This window comes from Solea senegalensis, linkage group LG5, assembly GCF_019176455.1.
Source record: "Solea senegalensis isolate Sse05_10M linkage group LG5, IFAPA_SoseM_1, whole genome shotgun sequence".
Classification (NCBI taxonomy): domain Eukaryota; kingdom Metazoa; phylum Chordata; class Actinopteri; order Pleuronectiformes; family Soleidae; genus Solea; species Solea senegalensis.
Window position 1 is genome coordinate 22763374 of NC_058025.1, and position 19352 is coordinate 22782725.

The 19352-nt window shown below is 39.8% G+C and overlaps 2 protein-coding genes and 1 long non-coding RNA gene across 5 annotated transcripts in view; 1 reads left to right on the forward strand and 2 right to left on the reverse strand.

Annotated features, from left to right (window-relative positions):
* The window catches only part of add2 (adducin 2 (beta)), a 17871-nt gene extending 15212 nt beyond the window's left edge, over window positions 1-2659 (reverse strand). Inside the window, exon 1 of one of the 2 annotated variants that reach the window (XM_044026963.1) lies at window positions 2501-2659. The gene's annotated coding sequence lies outside the window, so the exon portion shown is untranslated. The remainder of the gene's footprint in view (window positions 1-2500) is intronic. The other variant, XM_044026961.1, reaches the window with a different exon arrangement.
* Window positions 2402-3817, forward strand: LOC122770014. Its single transcript, XR_006360487.1, has 2 exons — window positions 2402-2535; window positions 2637-3817. It is a non-coding gene; the product is annotated as an uncharacterized LOC122770014 (long non-coding RNA).
* Window positions 3616-18511, reverse strand: figla (folliculogenesis specific bHLH transcription factor). Of its 2 annotated transcripts, none has more exons than XM_044026965.1 (6): window positions 18292-18511; window positions 13493-13639; window positions 13298-13387; window positions 11395-11550; window positions 6675-6730; window positions 3616-3916 (listed from the first exon to the last, which is right to left on the reverse strand). In XM_044026965.1, exons 1-5 carry the CDS (start codon window positions 18475-18477, stop codon window positions 6716-6718), a joined length of 594 nt encoding a protein of 197 aa, XP_043882900.1. In that variant the 5' UTR covers window positions 18478-18511; the 3' UTR covers window positions 3616-3916; window positions 6675-6715. The 2 variants fall into 2 exon arrangements, with proteins under 2 accessions (XP_043882900.1, XP_043882899.1); XM_044026964.1 differs by lacking the exon at window positions 3616-3916 and adding an exon at window positions 4364-4437.
* Window positions 18512-19352: the final 841 nt, after the last annotated feature.

Here is a 19352-nt window from a genome sequence, read left to right on the forward strand (position 1 = left end):
ACACACCTCGACCTCCACCAGGGACATAACACGGACCGATCCTTATCCTGATACTGATCCTGAGTATCGTATCGGCTCGTCTTAAGTATCGTCTTAAGTAAATATAAAAGGCTCCACAAACCGGATGTAAAGTGATGACACTGTTATTATGGGATATAATGTTACACACTGGACCTTTAACACGCTGCTTGCGTCAGTCTACAGAAGAAAAACTGTGGCGCCGCCTTCTCTCTCACAACAGAGGATGTTCACAGTGTATGTGTCTCTCTCTCTGTCTGTCTCTCTCTCGGGGGGCACAGCTGCTGACGGGCAGCAGACAGTGAGCCTCTCTCTATCTCCCTCTCTAGGGAGGGACATAATGACTCAGGGCAGACGTGGAGATCTTTGCTCCGTCCGCTTTTCCTCTGACGACTGACTGAGCTTCATCCTCTCCTCTGGATCTTTCTTTGAAAGCGCAACATGGAATGAAAAAGACAAAAGACACTGGCAAACACTGAGACACTGGTGTTGGTGTACAAAATGTAACACTGCAAAACGACGCACCTCTGGCACCATTCAGAATGTTTTTCATAAACCTTCACTTCTTCTGCAGATGATCAGGTGACTTCCTGTCTGTGTGTGAATCAGCATTTTAGTCAAAGGTGGCCTCAGTTTAACCACTTCATCAGCACACGTGAATTAACTGAGTGCTCGTTTTGGGTCGCCTGAAGATTTATGGACAAAAAAAAGTGTCAGATATGCATTTTGAATGAAGTGTAAAACACATTCTGAATGTTAAGTGTATGAGGAGGTCAGAGTGTGAGCACTCATGTCCGGCAGCAGGGAAGCAGATACGGCTGTAATTACCTCTGGATTGATTTTCCTTTGTCTTCCCTTGCAGAGGATCTGAGCGGTGATGGAACTAAGTTTTTAAACAATCCATTAGAGCGGCTTTTCAAAATAAGAGAGTGAAATAACTGTGATCACGTTAAAACTCATTTGCAAGGGTTTTCATAAACGCTACAATTTCACAACGTCGTTATGTGTTTTTACTTTCCATTTTCACTGCAACTCATATTTACTTGTTCATTTAATGGTAAACGACCCTTTTAATGAATTCAAATATCATATTGAGACGATGTGTATACCTTTGAGCTCACAATACTCAATACACGATACCAATAATATCACAATACACCGCTTCTGTCATAATCAATATATTGCAAGACCATCATATAGCGATACATCACAATGTCGTTCAGGATTTCTCTGTTTATTCATAACATAGAGGTCAAAGGTCATAAAGTCTATGTATTGAATGTGGATGGAGCTTCTCGCAGTGTAGCTTTCTGCTCCATTATCCCACCGTAAACTCGCTCTTCTTTGAGTGAAACTGGCAGGGACTGTTTACTTTATTTAACAAATTAAAATATCGATGTTTGCCCTCGTGCTGCGCGAGGAAGGACGACGAAACAGAACTGATATCTGTCTACAGTAGCAGCCTTACATAACAACACAAAACTAAAATAGATCACTGCCTTTTTATGTTGCTTTAAACCCACAAATAATGACCACAGAGAAATATGTGTTTGAATACGGAGAATAAAATGCAGCATGGTGTTCGTGTGACAAATGGAGGTGATTCAATCTTAAAGCAATGCGTCTGATTTATTATGATGAAGACGCTGTGTTGTGTTGCAGAAACACAGTTTCTAATCATATACGTTATGATAAAGCACGTTTCATAGCAATTTTACAAAGTGCTTTGCTGTTAAAATCAATAAGGGAAACACAAAGTGCTTAGGAGGGAAGTATAAAACCTGGCTGATCTCCATCCCCGAGTCAATGTCAGCCATTGTGCTGTGGGAGATTATGAAAGTAATCAGTAAAAGTAATAAATAAAACCTCTGCTGTGTCACATGGGGCACGAGGAAAAGAGGCCTTATTGATCACACAGTCACGTGAGTGAAACACGACACTGAATGAATCGTCAGCCAGCCTCATTATTTTACAGTGAATGCACAACGTGATGTTTTAGCATCCTCCGCCCGTTCAGCATGGCTGCCTAGCAACACTAGCAACCACGCGCCAGCTGCAGCATCAGCACCAGAGGAGCGGAGGATCCGCAAATGGCCACCCGCAAAAATGTAGAGGCCAGAGGCGACGGGACAGCGCTGCAGTGAGAGCACACACACACACATTCACAGGCGTCACGTGTAAGTAAATGAGCTCCTGTGAGGAGAGAGTGAGACAACAGAGGAGGAGGAGGAGCAGCCTTCATCATCAGGCCTCCATCATCACCACAACACCAGCAGCAAGATCTGGATTATACAAGCAGCTATTTCACTGTGTGTGGACGCAGAGCGCAGTGTAAACAACAACAACAACAACAACACTGAGCCGCCATCATCATCATCATCACCATCATCACCATCACCATCAGGATCCCGCGCTGCACCCACTCACACAAACACCGTCGCATTCTCGACACAACGGATCATAAAACCCAGAGCAGACTCACCTCAGTGCATCGTCGGGACCGTGTCCTGCGCGTGGGTGCGGCACAGCCACAGTCCTCGGCACGCGCAGACGTTGTTTTCTAATCACAAACAATCTAATAATCACTGTTTTCCTCTCCTCTTCCTTTGTGAGCTCAGTGTGTTCGAGAGGAGCCTCAGCTGGAGCTGCTGATCCGTGTGAGCGCGTGCTCCAGCCCACTGCCACTGCCACGCCTGTCCTCGCGGTCTCACAGCGGCTCCTCACTCTCATTACAAGCACACCGTCTTCACTAAACCTAAACAGAACTGTTAATAAAACAACTAAATTCACCAGGTTTAATTCGATTATCTGGTTTTTATTTTGATTGAATTTGTTTTCATTTGTTCCTTTATTTATATTTGAGTGTCAAACACTCATTTCTGTTTATTTCAATCTCGTTTTAATTTGTACTTATTTATTACACAATCGATTATTATCCTGGTTATTCATTATTATTATTATTGTTCAGTTTTTATTTATACAATAATTCCAAAGTGTTGTCAGCGTCCCCCTAATGGGCCGAGCAGGTATTGCAGGTGAGAATTTCTGAGAACATATTTGTATACATATTTTTATTCATATTATTTTAATGTTTCTGTTGGTTTTACGTTGGTCTTCGTGTCTTCTTATGTTGTTTTTATGTCTAACTGTACAGCACTTTGGTCAACTCTGTTGTTTTTAAATGTGCTTTATAGATACATTTGGATTGGATATGTATTTATGATAATTAAAATGTACATACTGTTTAATCTTTACATTTATATGCAGATTCTCTCCTGTACGAACTATATGTATTTTTAAATTAAACAGTCAGCTATAAAGAATATTTTCTGAATATAAATTTGGCCACTGTATTTTTAAGTTTGGGAACGACTCCATTAGTACTTTACACATTACTGATCAAATTGTGTTTCCTCAGCTGCTTTTGTGTTTTTTCCATTCTCAGAAATCTAGTCTAGGACCTTTGAGTGAATCAAATATGTACTAGTGTGTGTGTGTATAAAAATATGATTAACAAAACATATTCTGTCAAAAAGGAGAAAGGAGTAGAGCCTCACTCACATATAGAGAGGTTAGATAGATAATTTATTAAAATTGATAATATTCATTCAATATTTACCAAACTTAAATCTCACTGCAGTGTAAATATGTTGAAGTTGTACATATTAGACTTTAGTAAAGAACATAAAACATTTCTTTTTAGAAAGTACAAAAAAAATGAAGCCAGACTTTAAACTTCCTTCAAAGGCGTTCGGGGATACAATTTGTAAAAAGGAAAATAAAAACAAATTCAAATATATACACTTCAAAACTATTGGAATTTTTTAAACATAAATGTAAATACAACAAATAAAACAGGATTTTCTCAAAGACGATTCATTCTTCAAAGCATCAGCTCCTTAGAGAAACAAGATTAGAGTTAATTTATATTTCTATAAATATATACATACAAATATATATCTATATACATATTTATTTTCTTCTCATGTCTCAGTGTGTATCTCAGTGTATATCTCACTGACTCGGTTTACTGAATGTTGTCATATGACGATTTATCCACACTTAAATCAGACCCATCACACAATTTGACAGCGGTGTTAATGAATGGCATTTACTCACATTACTGTAATTGAGAACGTTTTTTGTGTACTTGTATTTTTTAAAGTCATTTTTAAATTTTGGAATTTTACTCAAATCACATCCGAGTTGCCGAGTAAAAAAAATGTCCTGAACTTAAAATAATGAAAATAAAATTTGAAAAATCAACGCACCAGAAATGTTGGCAGTGAATGAGGACAGGTGAACAATGAGGATGACAGGTGAACGATGAGGACAACAGGTGAACGATGAGGACGACAGGTGAACGATGAGGACGACAGGTGAACGCTGAGAGCGACAGGTGAACGATGACAGGCGAACCTATGATGAGGACAGGTGAACGATGAGGACGACAGGTGAACAATGAACACAGGTGAACAATGAGGACGATAGGTGAATGAGAACAGGTGAACGAACGATGAGGACAGGTGAACAATGAGGACAGATGAACAATGAGGACGACAGGTGAACAATGATAGTACATTTTAAACAAGGTACCTTTTTACTTTAACTTGAGTACATTTGTAGACCAGTACTTTAACTTGTACATAAGTAAAATGTTGGGAAATGAGTGGAACTTTTAATTAAATATTTCAGTAACTTTCCACCTCTGGAATTTGATGAGTACATCTGCCAAACTATGCACATCATCAAAAACAGACAAGGTCAATTAAAACAGTAATTATGGCATGTTGTAAAGTATCTTATCTAATTATCACCCGGTAATTCTGAAGGTGACTAGAAATGAAACGGTTCAAATGGATGAAACGTACATACATAACTCCCTCTTTGTTACATCGCTATGACAGTAAGTCCCACTGGCCTGTACAAACATTTACAAAAACTCCTTTATTCCACCCTGAACAAAATCAAACATCACATCGCACATGATTTTTATCCGTCGTCGTTCTTTTAACGGTGTTTCCTAATTTAATAAGTTACTTTTACTTTGTTGAATGTACTGGATTTTATTGTTGCAGCCGTGTCAAAGTAAGCTTCTGTCACTGATTGGGACAGACCACAAAGTCTGTCTACCTATTTATTAATTAAAGTGACAACATTCTTGAAATTCTCAAAAGTCCTGGCCCACATATTCATTCTGGGACCACCTGAGTCAAGTCTGTCGTTTTAGGTTCACTTTAAGGCAAACATTGAAGTGGAACAGCTTGGGAGAAGAGCACTGGCTGTGGGAAACAGCAGACATTTTGTTGTAACAAATAGAACAAAAGGGAAAATAAAGACATTATGTAAAGATTTGAGGACAATGTGTTAACTACATGGACGTCAAAGTGTCCACCTGACATGAATGGAGCTGTAAAATTCCTTTTTTCTTGAGGTGTTTTGTCATCATTTGTTGGTTCGTTCATTGTTGTTTTAGTATTTATGTGAACATACATCGCAAAATAAATCCTGTAATACAAACATTTGCCATGTTAAAGATGCAAAGGTCCTTGTACATATTTACACAAAACAATACAGGCATTATTGTTTAAGTTTATTTCCCCTTTCCTGTGTGTGCACAAAACCAATTCAGGTGTAGTATGTATTGTTCTGTAAACTATAACTGTTATTGCATACTGAGGTCATAGGTGCACTAGTGTGTGCAACATTCAACCACAAGAGGGCAGTGCAACGATGCAATTTAAATGAGATTGGACCTCACCAATTATGAAATAAACATGTTTTAGATGTGAAATGAATGAAAGCAACAGAACTTTTCTGGAAAAGAAAGAAATGTGTTAAAGCCTTAATAACAGGCTCTATTTTTCTTCAACAAATGTTAGAAATTCACTCAAGATTCTTAGAATTATAAATAATAAAACGCTTAATATTTCAATGTATCCAAAAAAAAAACATGTTAAATCAACTGGTGGATTGGATTTGGACATTTCTTCTGTTAACTGACATTTTCACACCTGACTAAACCTAGTGTACACTGACATTTTGTTCAGTTACACTCAAAGTAGATATGTACGATTTAGGCATTTTGAAAGACAATATCCTGCATTATTAGTTAACTGTGTGCTTTGTTGTCAATGAAACTAATAACACAGAGTTAACATGGCTTAACACCATGACACAGCCTGGATCCAAGAACTGAAGCCAATAAATGGAATTTAGAAGAATCTTTGAGTCCACACAGGGCGAACTTGGGACGGTGATCTTGTTTGCTTTCTCTTTCTCATATAATATTGAAGAAAAAAAAAAAAAAACTTTTACAGAAAAAAAAAACCTTTTACAGAAACAACAATTATGACATTTATGACATAGGGCGATAGCTGGGGGGTCACACCCTGGACAGTTTGCCAGTCCATCACAGAGACAAACAACCACCCACTATCACCTACGGTCAACTTAGGGTGTCCAACTTACCCAATCCTCATATTGCATGTTTATGGAGAACCCGGAGAAAACCCACACACACACACGGGGAGAACATGCAAACTCCATGCAGAAAGGCCCTTGTTCTGACTGAGTCTCAAACCTGGGTCTTCTTGCTGCAAAGACCAGAGCGCTAACCACTACACCCACCCTATACATACTAAAATCATATTTACCTGGCATGTTTCCAGTACTGGTTCAAGGCTCTACTAACCTCTCAGGACTGAGACATCTGTTGAACACAAAAAGAGATTTTCAAGATGTACATTTTCCTGAGTGTTACATAAGCACCTAATGGTTAGAAGGTCACTGCAGCACCAACGCCTGAGCTTTACAATACATTCCCTGACATCCTGACCTTGACAATACTAAAATACTAAATGCTCAACATGAGTCAAGAAACCTATAGAAAAAAAATGAAATTGTGTGGGAAGTATGACGGAACAGTCTTGATTTAACCTCTGCACCTTCAATTATCCAATCAGATGATGAGGTACTTCTATGGATGGTCTAAATGTCTGCAGACAGTTTGGTGTGAACACTGCTCTCATGATGCTGTGCTGGACAGCCTCGCCACATACAGCATGGTTCGGCTACAGTCCAACTCAAAATTTAAAATTGAAAGCTGATGATGATGTAAAACATGAGCACTCAGAGAGCGCAGACCTCCACCAAGGCTTAAACACTTTGTCACCTGTGTTTCACATTTTATACTTTGCATCCACAAGAACCAAAAGACTTTGTGGTTCTATACAGAACAGCATCTGCTTGTAACTATTCCCATCTTACATACGCATGACAACATTCATCCTGATCTGTTAAAATCACTGAGTTATATGCATTTGAACTTGTTAAATGAGTTTGAACAACATTACATTTAAATTGCTGCCAAATCCATAATCTGGATCAGATCCAATCCAATCCAATGCCAAAGTGCTGTACACAGACCTAACAAATAAAAATGTTAAAAAACAAACAAAAAAAACATCTACCCAATCTTTTATGGAAGCTGGGTCAGGCAGTCGTCAGCTATTACTAATTTATTTAGGTATTGTTCACAGTCCTTAATCGGCAACGAAAGAACATATTCAGAATTATTTAGTGGAGGACCGTGGACACACGTGCTATTCGCTTACCTGTTGAGACCTTTTCTGATCCCAAACTACGCATGCATTCTCACTAGGCTTGGAATGTTTGTATACAATGAAAGGGTCTACTGTGACGCATGCACACAGATACGCCCAAGAGTTTTCCAACCTCTTGCATAGGAAAACCCAGATAACCTGATATAAACGTCTTACTCCAGTAACTACCAGGAGTCTCTCAGCCACCACTAGTGTGTTCTGTGCCTCATGCTGTGTATTGTCCTGCACCTGCTGCAACACTTCTGCTAAATAAAATCTCTTATTTGATTGGATGGCTCGAATGGCTCACATCGTGAAAAGCTTCGTGTTGATTACTTGTCTTGATAGTTTCCTATTCCCGCAAGATGATTGTAGGATTCACACATGATCCAGCTGTTCCCATTATTTGAATGTGTTACCCACCTTGTGTTACCCAATTACCCATCTTCTTGTGTTCATAAGGTTGAGCCTCATTGTCTGTAGCACAATCAGTCATCACATTTAATCAATTTGGTATATAATCAGATTCATGAGCTCTAACACAGCCATCACAGTCTCGATTTTGAATCGAATACTGATTGAAACGACATCACAAATTTGACCTTCGAAAGCAGAGGTAATCAAGGATTTAACCACGCCCCAAGTGTGATGTCCTGCAGGCGAGCCAGAGTGGAAAAAAAACACAATGTTGTGGTTGTACCCGTTGCAGCATGACTACACCTTATTAGGGCTGCAACGACTAATCATTTAAATTCGATTATTAAAATAGTTGGCAACTAATTTAATAATCTATTAGTTGGGTCTATATTATCACACAGTACAGTTGCTACCCCCTAATGTGGGCCAGTAAGCCAACCAAAGCCGTGGCAGTAAGTGCCAATAAGCGGGATGTCAACCGCCGTAAAAGAAGAAGAAGACAATCAATGCCATGCCTTGTGTAGCTCGTGTGACATGCTTCTGGAAAAAGCGTTTGAAAAAATGGCGAAGTCTCCTATGTCGTATGGGAGCACTTTACACAAACACCTTCAAAGAACAGCGGTAGGTGCAAAATATGAACAGCTGATCTCGCATGGCACGGCAGCACATCATGAGCACCTAAAGAGGAAGCATGTTGGAGCCACGGGTAAAGTAAGTTAGTTTATCTGATCGACAGATTGATCAATTATCAAAACAAACGTTAGTTGCAGCCCTACACATTACCTCCTCCTGCTAATCCGAAGCTGCTGCCAAACTGAAATGAATTGAGCCATTTCTGGTCCTGTCCCTTTAAGAGTAAATCCCCACCAAGGGATACTCCAAGCTGGACGTCCTAACCCCCAGCTGTGAAGTCTTCAGTGGCTCACCACCTTCATCTACATCACTTAGATCACGCTGTGCATCAGCCTCCTTGGGGGATGAGAGCTGTGTGGTGAAAGACCTCGGTGGGGATACCCTTGGTTAAGAAGCCTGACTGATGCACAGAAGGCAAACGTGATGGACGCCGTTTAGGACCCCACCAAAGTTCTGTTTGGCTGAGCTTTGGAGAAGATGAAGCATACGATCTCTGCCTCCACAGGAGAAAAGCCCCTCGCGCCCCCACAGGGCACCAGGCCTGGTTCTTTGCAGCTTCAGCTGCAGCAGTGAGGAGGCACCAAGGGAGGGCCCGCCCTCAGAGACAGACTGGTCAGCAGGTCACTTATTGTAAGTCGCTTTGGATAAAAGCGTCTGCTAAATGACATGTAATGTAATGTCAACCAGCAGCCCCGATCTAACAACCAGAAGCCATGGGGCAAACACTCCTTTGCAGCGGCAGAAAGCAAAGAACCACCCATCTCGCCCCAGAGATGGGAAGAAGATGCTCCAGGGTTCTAGCTAGTACATGATGCGTGTCTATGATTTGCAGCTGACATGCAAAATTGAGCTGCAAGTACTCGTTCCACGAGGGCGCAGGAATGCTGTGAATGTGTGTATAGGTTTCGAGTGAGAGTGCACGGTCAGGTTTTCACTTCTATGTCACTTAATTTATCATAATAGCTGCAAATTAAAGTGTAAGTTTGAAGTTTAAAGAGTATGTACCATATTGTCCCACATCACGCTGGGGGCTCTAAAGTGTCACCAAGCACTTGTGAAAATGTTTAAAAAAAAAAAAAAATACTGCATTTTCACACAGCCGAGGGCAAAATGCAAAATAAATTTCGAGTGACCTCGAAAGAGAAGGAATAAAGCAGCATAAATTTCTTATAGCGGAACTGAGACACTTGGAACAGAAACATAAGGGAAAAGGAAAAGTTGACCCAAAAGTTATATAAGGAATGAATGAGGTAAGAAAAGAAATATAACCTGCTTCAACGTGAAACAGAAACAAAAGCAAGACATTAAAAACAAAACTATTAGGAATCACGTCGCAGAGCAATCAATAGGTACAAAACAAAACAAACATGTAACAACAAAGATAACGATTGATGAAATTCGGAAATCAATTGGCAAATTAAAATCAAATAAGGCACAGCAATGGATTTCCCTCCGAGTGGTACAAGAAGTTTAATGAAGAATTAACACAATACTTAAACTGGGTTTAAGAGTGATGACAGATTCCCTCCCTCTTGGACTGCAGCAATTATTACAGTACTGCCCAAACCCCAAGTATTGCCAAAATTATAGAACAATGTCAGTATTAAATGTCGATTAAAAAATATCAAATCAATTATATCAAATGGACTCCAAACATGTGTATCAGACTTGATAGATGAGGATCAACGTGGGTTTTTTAGGGATAGACAAACACAAGGTAATATAATATTGCATATTATACATAAAATACATGGAAACACACAGGGAGAACATGCAAACTCCATGCAGAAAGGCCCTTGTTCCAACCGGGGCTTAAACCCGGGTCTTCTTGAAAGGCGCATTATAAATCTAAGTTATTATTATCATCATTATTATTATTATTATTATTATTACTACTACTACTACACCAACTGTGTGGCTTGTGGGATATGTAATTCCTAAATCCTGTCTTGTTCTATAGCTCGGGCATTTGGAGGGAACGGTGCATGTAGTTGTGGTTTACATATAAGAAATGACATAAACACAGTAGCTTGACACAGGACCTCTCTTTGTTTGAGTGGAAAGGTGGTGCGGGTTTTATGCGAGTTCTGTCCACTATATCTCATAAATACAGACTTCAATTTGCCATGAAACCACCCAGATTCAACGTCATGTTACTTTCAGGGGCCAAGGGAGATTCTGCATGAGCTTTGGAAGACAAAATGTCTTTAGTGAGCAAACAAGCCAAGGCACTGAATGATTTCCTAAATAAAAGTATTACTGTAATCACCTATGTCCTGCACATGATTAGAAAAAAATATCCACTCATTTCAACCAAGGTACGTAGAAGACCATCTCTCAACACACAAGACCTCAAACCTGGAAGCAGATGGGATACAGCAGCAGAAGACCACACCTGCCACGCAAGGTGTATTGTGTACCTAATAAAGTGGCTGGTTAGTGTATATCCCAACCTAATTTATATTACCTTATAATATCATGTTTATAATGATTTTATTTCATGGGTGTGCAGAAGCTTGACTGATTAAATGAATAACAAAAAACAACAGAACAGGGACCTGTGCAAATCATGTTCTTGCAGACTGATGAAAAACTAATTCCAAGCAATAGTTCATCTTTTCCCTGACGAACATAAAACGTCTATCTGCCCATCTACAAACACATAGCTAACTGAAACAAAGCATTAAATCTGGATCAGAGTTTAACAAGTTAAATGTGTTACCTGAGTCTGATCCGGTGCTACTTGGATGATAAACTGGTACGCAGCAGGCATCACACAGTGTTGCAACACCAGTCTGGTCATGTCTCCATCCTCAGTTACAGGCTCTGGCGGCAAAGCGAAGCCATCCTCCATGCACTCGTCTGACATGTTCAGCATCTGTTAGCAAGAAACATCAAGTACATTAGCTCCAGATACGTTATGGGGCTCGTTAGCGTATAACTTATTTGCAAAACAAGCTTAAAATCCCATTCCCCTCATTTTCCCCCTCTTTATGCTGTGTTGAATGCTGCATGGAGCGATGGCTTGTGGTCCGTTAGCATAGCCGCTAGCGTGCCATAACAGTGCTATTCGCCGAGTCTTTCTCCTTTTGCTCTTCTCTCGTAGATCGACATGTTTTCTACATCTTGCAGAGCATAATTAAGAGGATTAAAGTGACCTTGAGTGCTTAAACAACCCAATTACAATCAGGTCATCTTCGAATCTAAGTGCATGAGTATGCAACATACACTAACATACCAAAAACATTCCTGTATCACTACCAGAGGAATTTCATCATCTAATCATTTTGGAACTTGGTGCATGCCGCTGACTAACACAGGGTTCTAGCTAGCGCATGATAGCATGAAACGGAAAATTCAAATTCAAAATAAGTTCTTGGCGATTTCCTTATTGTTACGCGTCGTGTTGTTGGCTTCTGTTCGATCTAATCCTGCCAGCATCGAAGCGTGGAAATAACAGCAAACCCGCGTGCAGTATTGCATCGTATTTCATGCCACAGGTGACATTTCTCACACTGACATGCGATACAACTTAGCACATAAATTAGTAATCTATTAATCGATGACGCAAAGGCAGATTGCTCTGTGTGAATTAGCAACCTATCAGCCAATCAGAAAATAGTGTTTCTTGTTGCCGGGTAAAGTCTGAATTAGGTTTCAAGTACTCACGCATGAAGGGGTGTACAGGTTTCAAGTGAAAGAGCATTTATTATAATAGCTGCTTAGTTTTAAGTGTAAATTTGAAGTGTGAAGAGTATAAATTTAAAGTTTTGCCACAAACACACAACTAGAGCTGCAACTAACTAATCGTCGATTATTTTCTCGATTAATCGATGAATCGTTTGGTCCATGAAATATCAGAAAACCTTAAAAAATGTTGATCAGTGTTTGTCAAACCTGGAAATGAGATGTTCTCAAATGTCTCGTTCTGTCCACAAACCAAAATGATTGTCTTTTAATGACTTCTTTGTTATCCAGAGCAGAGAAATTACGAAAATACTCATATTTAAGAGGTTTAAACAATTGAAAATCTTTATTTTAATCATGAATAAAGCTTCAAACTTTATCAATTATCAAAATAGTTGTCGATTAATTTAGTAATCGATTAATAATCGTTTCAGCTCTAGATCCATTTGTGGAGCTCTGCATTATGCTAAAATAATCCTGGCTAGAACCCCGTAACCCCAATACATTAGGAATTTCTCCCCAAAGCTGCAACATCAACTCAAACTGAGAACCAGGGCCTAAATATTTTTCAGAAAAAAGGTTTTCAAAACCATCCAATGGGCCCTTTGCATAGCAGCCATTTTGACATCACAGGTGACATCACAAAAATCACAGGTGTTATTGATCACATTAATGATGGCTGTGTTCAATTCATACAAGTCAGGGCAGCGTAACAGTGATTACACAATGAAACCGATCATCTATCTCTTTGACTGCATTTGTGCAATGCATCAACATTTTAGCAATTCATATTTAACTATTGTAGAAATTTGTTTTCCTTGTTGAATTACTGCCCAATCCCTAAGTGAGATTGACAATGAGAAGACCATCACATAAGAGAATTCTGCTTTTCCGAAATCACCTGCCAAAAGTGCAGAGTGAAAAGGACAGACACTTACATCATCCACTTTCCACAGGTCATTGGCCAAGCATTCAGTCTGACCGTAAGTGATTGCATTGTTTAGGAAATCAGTCCCGCTGCCATCATGCTGAAAAGAAAAGAAAATAACACTAATCAAAATTTCAAAACAAGTGGCAGTGATGTCCTTGGGAAAACAACAGAGGACACTTGTCCTGATGACAGCAGTACTTACATTGTCTGCGTCTTGCAAAACCGCAACAAGCAACCGAATGTATTCGGTGGCAGCTTTCAGCGTGTCCACCTTACTGGGCTTTCGGTCCGGTCGCATCAGTGGCACCATGCGCTTCAAACGGGAGAACATGGTGTTCAAGTTCCGGATCTGCACGGAAATGAGGAAATAAGAAATATAAGAAACCTGAGATAGGCACCGGTCAGTGAAGCAAATGACCTATTCATACAATTGACGACCGATCATAAATTGTCTCCATAAGAATTAGTGAGTTTCTTCAGACTTTATGGACTTTTCTGTCCACAGAATCCACTATGACCATTAGATATCTATAGGACTTGAATTGCTTTATTGTTTTATCCTTTTACTGTGTGACTTAATTTCACTGGGCTTAGTCTGCTACACTTGGTGTGATGTCCTGGTGTGCCTGGTCTCTCTCCTGTTGCTCCTTCACGTAGGCATGTTTTACATCACAGTGGTTCAGCGGCGAGTTGATTCTATCATTCCTGTCAATCAGCTTGGCTTACTTTGTGACTGACTCCAAGTAGCATTGACCCTCTTGAGTGCAGTCAGGGAGGTGAGCCTTTGTCTGTTCAAGTTCTTTGAGCTTGGCTTTAAATATCATTTACGGCATTAGGACCATAAACAACATCCCAATGTCATATAGCCGTCTTTTGAACTGCACATACAAAATGGTTGGATGCTTTAGACTACAATGGTGTCAAAACAGCTATTGTGTCAGTATGCTGACATAACAGCTCAAGCACATCTCTTTCTCCTTAAAAAAGGCATCTTTACACTGTGGAACTCTTGCTGCTGCTGCTGCTGGTGAAGGACTCTTCACACGCTTTGAAGAACCTTCAACTATCCTGGGAGACAGCGGAAAGGCTGGAATTTAGAGATGGGCCTTCCATGCAAAAACATATCTCCAGTTGACTCATTCTTCTGAGTCAGCGGTTAAATCGCTGTCAAACTATAAAAATTGGTCCCATCTTGATACATAAACCATATTTTTATACTCTAAATGACTCAGTTCTCACCTGAAATTATCTTAAAAAAGAAAAAGTTCACTGTGAGCACCGAGCGCTGTTCACCTCCAACAACCTTGCTGTAAACCTCTTATGTAAATATTGTGAAAGTTAATCATGTCTTCTGATTGAACTTAGTTTTTTGGTTAGTTTTTTTACATGATCTGTTTTACATATATCCATATTTTTTTCCATAAATACAGAAGACATATACAGCAAAGAAAAAACAAACATACATAAAACAAGTATCAACAGTCATGGCTGCAGGTATCCATATTCTACAAAATCAGATTTATACAATTTACAGTTCACATGTCCTTCGTGATATCATACAACATCCATTTTTTCCACTTGAAATGTCTTCCTTCAGTCGAAGTTGGTAAGTCATTTTCTCCATACAGAGTATAGAGAAAAAGTGATTGCACTGCACCCATCTCAATATCTTTCCAATTAGAGTTGAAATACTTGTCACACCACTTAACTTCTGGTCCAAGCTGTGCTGCTTCATAATAATCCCTCAAAGCCCACATAGACCGGAAGCTCCAATTAACGCTGCGTTTGTATCTGCGTCATTGCCTCGTTTATGAAACCCTAAAGTTTCAGAACAAACAGTTCAGCCACTGCTGAGAAAATAGTGTTGTATTGTTTTCCTGGGCTCTGTGAAGCGGATCGGCACTTCCTTAAGTTGATGTCGTCATCAAAAATCCTCACCACTCCTCTCACCACCGTAGCGCCTCCTGGTGCGGGCACTAGTCCGGGCACATCCGGTTGCGTATATTCAACCACAGAAGAAGAACTACTCTCGTTGTAGCTGCTGAGATGCAGAGCATCCACCGTGCCAGAGGGGGAGCTGTGTATCTGAGAGCTGGCCTATCTATTACGTCACTTCCAGGTACCTGGCCAATCACAGGATAGTGGGAAAGCTCTCGTTGGCTGGCCAATCACGACACAGTCCACATTCTAGGGGTGTGGTTTTGGTCTGAAACAGCGTGGCTGACGAGAGCGTCAGTGAGGAGATATTTTGATCGGCTCGTTTGCAGCGATTAGGAGGTTTTTAATCATGAAAACAAGTTCATATATGTAAGTAGACCTCCATAACTAACATATGTGTGTGATACAAGCATTCTATGTCACCTTTAAATTTAGTAGTGCCATAACCCCCCCGATTCTTAGCCAGTTGTAGTGTGCTATATTTTACCACTCCAAATGAACCTCGATATCATCTTGTCCCAAGTTTTGAATCTTTCTAACGGTATCTTGACAGGGAGGGCTTGGAAAAAATATGAAAATGTTCATTTTGATAATGTCAATTTTTGAACTGAAGTCCAGTGATATGGTCCACCATCTCTCAATATCTCTCTTAATTTGTAGATGAATCTGATCATAATTTATCTTCAGACTTATTACGTGTGTTTGTTCTTTAATATGTATTCCCTTTACTTCCTCACACTGACTCATAGCCTGTGCCAGAGGTTCAATGTATAAAGGCAAAGAGGAGAGGGGACAGGCAACATCCTTGGCGTGTACCCCTCTGTAATTTCATGCTTTTTGATAGACTACCATTCATTTTTATTCTAGCTATAGGATTCTGGTAGATTGTTTTGATGCATTTAATGGCTTCTTTATTAAACCCAAAACGTTCTAATGTTAAATATAGAAATGTCCAATTTACGCTTTCGAACGCCTTTTCAGCATCAAGACTAAGCAATATAGCCTTGGTTTCATTCATTTGTATTGAGTTTGCAGGGTCCTTGTTGTTATCTAGTGTTTGTCATCCTGTAATAAATCCAGTTTGGTCCTCTTCAATTAATTCTGTCATAAAATTCTGATCTCTCTTACGGAAATGGGTCTGTAGTTATTACAATATTCTGCGTCTTTAACCTCCTTGGGGATTACAGATATAATTGCTTCAATCCATGAGGGCGGCAATCTACCTTCCCTAAGGGTACAGTTATAGGATGAGACAAGGAGAGGGGTTAGTTCTTCTCTAAAAGTTTGGTACCACTCAGATGAAAAACCGTCACCTCCTGGTGATTTATTTGCCTTAAGCTTGGATATTGCCTTACATAGTTCTTCAGGGGTTACAGGTGCTGGCAGATCAAGTGAACTAAGAAACTGCCTTTTTTCATCTTCATCTGATGAGGGTGGTTGAGAGTATAATTTATCGTAATATTCTCTGAATGTGTTCTCCATTTCTAGTATTTTTGTTTTGATGTAATGTAATGAGATGAGATAAATCAGATAACACCTGCATGACAAAATCATTAGTATTAGTTAGCTGAATTACATATTTGTAAAGCAGACTTGTATCCTAAAGCAGCACATATACATCTTACATACTGTTGGTATCAGCTCATTGATAACGTTTGAAATTCTATAGCTTCTCGATTTAATTTCCAGTGCTTTCGCCATGACTTGTGTTCGTCTTTTCACTGTTGGCATTGACCTCACAAAATCATGTCCCCTCCATTTATGAAAGACCACAAACACAGCTATATTGGCAATAACACATTCACTCAAAGAATTTCTCTTCAACAGGTTTATATGAGCAATCTAAAGGCTAACAGGTCAGATTTATTGATTCCACCCTGCCTTGAGAAAATGAACTAATGCTCACCCTGAGTCTTCTTTTTAAACTAGCAGTGGGTATTTCAACATTTCAGCAAACCCTCAGTCACAGTGGTTTTTTTTTGCACATTAAGGAGAAGAAAAACATCTGAAATGTCCACAGACTTGTATTTTGTTTTGTACAAAAAGTTCAAAATGTAAAATGTTCTACATGACAGGACGACTTAGGAATACATCCACCCATTTGCACAACATAAAAAGCAATATAAATTCAGCCAGTAGCGGCATAACATGTAAATAAAACATGCACGTGTTACTGAGGTTAGGGTTAGGGCAAAAAAGACACAGTGGATTTAATATAATATACTAATGCTGTATTGTTTGGCCTCCGTTTCATTTCAATGGGAATGAGGTATTGTAATGGGACTGCAAAAATAAAACAAATCACTAACCCTAGCCTCCCCCACACACATGTCTTCTTCATTTAAAGTAAGTTTGAACATATTCTCTGGCTGGTTTTTGTGTGTTTGGGCTACTGTAGAAACTTGTTAATACAAGATGGCAGCCTCGCCATGCAAGGTCCATACTAGGGCTGTTTTCAGGAACAAATTTCAGGAATTTGAATTTTGTATTTTCTTTTTTATCAAAAACGTGGTGACTCAAGCCTGGACCTCTTTCCTCCACGTATCCGCGTGTGAAAAACAAAATGCTTTGGCCCAGTGGACAGAACATGTAACAACCACATATGAAGTTAAAATGTATTAATTAAAAATTTGAATGTAATTCGAATATTATAAATAATAAGGAATAGAGGAAAATTGACAGCCCTAGTCCTCATAAAAGACTTATTCTGAGGTTACAAAAGACAAAGTATTATTCTTATTATTTTAAAGCGATTTCACACTAAATTTCGTAACTTTGTGCAGTATAGTCCATTTCTTGCTCCTGAAAGTTACACACTGGACCTTTAAATTGTATTAAATAACCCATGTGTTAAATGGAAGCATAGATTCTGGTTTCTGGTTAACCTATTCAAAATAATATCAAGTATCAAATTCATGTTACAGTGCACTAAGTTCTTGTCATGATTTATAGTGTGAATTGGGTCGCAGCGGTTTTTTAAACTGAGCTACAACATTCTGGGGAGTTGACAACGTTTGATAAACTGAGCTAAACCTGAAGTAAAACGTTGTTTTGAACACTCACTCTCAGTCGCTCCTTGGCGTTGACCATTTCCCTCTTCTTCACCGTTTCGTTGAAGTCCTCGGCGACATAGTACGCGCCGTCCTTTGCTCGTTTGAACTTCTCTATGTTGCTGTACACGGGCAGCGCGGACTCGCCCGTCAAGCGCTTCAAAATGTCGCTCATAAACTCCTCCGCCGGGACCTTCATGGTTATGACTTCAACTTCTACCTCCTCCACTGTGACCAGGTGTCCGCAACGAGCCGCGGCGCCGGCACGACGAGGGCTCTCGCACCTGTTCTGCGTCACGCTCTAATTAAGGCCCAAACTCACTGCTACACAGTGACTGTGCCAATATTTACACCTGTGGCAGCATTAGACTACTGTTTCAAAGTTAAGTACATGTTAAATGACGTAATGGCTTTGCTTCAATAATCACGCACCATTCAGTGCAGACCCAAGTCTTTATGGGGCCCCTAAACAGAATCACATTTCAGGCGGCCCCCCTCAGAGTCACCTGTGCTTTACTATTATTGAGACACATTTGATTCTATAAATTACATTAGTTACAGCTGTGTTTGTTTAACACCACACTAGTGTTAAGGCCCTGGTATTAAGTCCGCATCTCGTGGACCCTGGTACACTTGTGCACCAGGATCCTGTAGTATCTGATTTCTCCATCGGGTGGAAAGTCTGGACACTGGGAATAGGACGCATTCCTACCAAAGAAGAAGAGAACAATGCTGGAGCGGCTCATCTGCTGAAACATCCGCTGGGCAGGGGAGTCAGGTGTCAGCAGGTTCGAGGGTCACCAGGTCGAGGCTCAGAGGACTAACTTCTTTGTTTTTTTCAAAACAATAGGACATGATGAAGCTCTGTTTGCTCTGATGTGGCAGAAACAGAAGTTGTCCTGCATTAACCAACAGATAAGCCAGTTTTCTTGTTCGGTGTCTTGTCTTCTCCTTCAGTAATTCTTGATACTGTGCAGCTCCTCAGACGGGGAGGGGAATACATTATTCAAAAGGTTTGGTTCGTTTCACTGAAATGCAAAAGTGTGAAAGCAAACTGGGACCTATTAGGTGTGA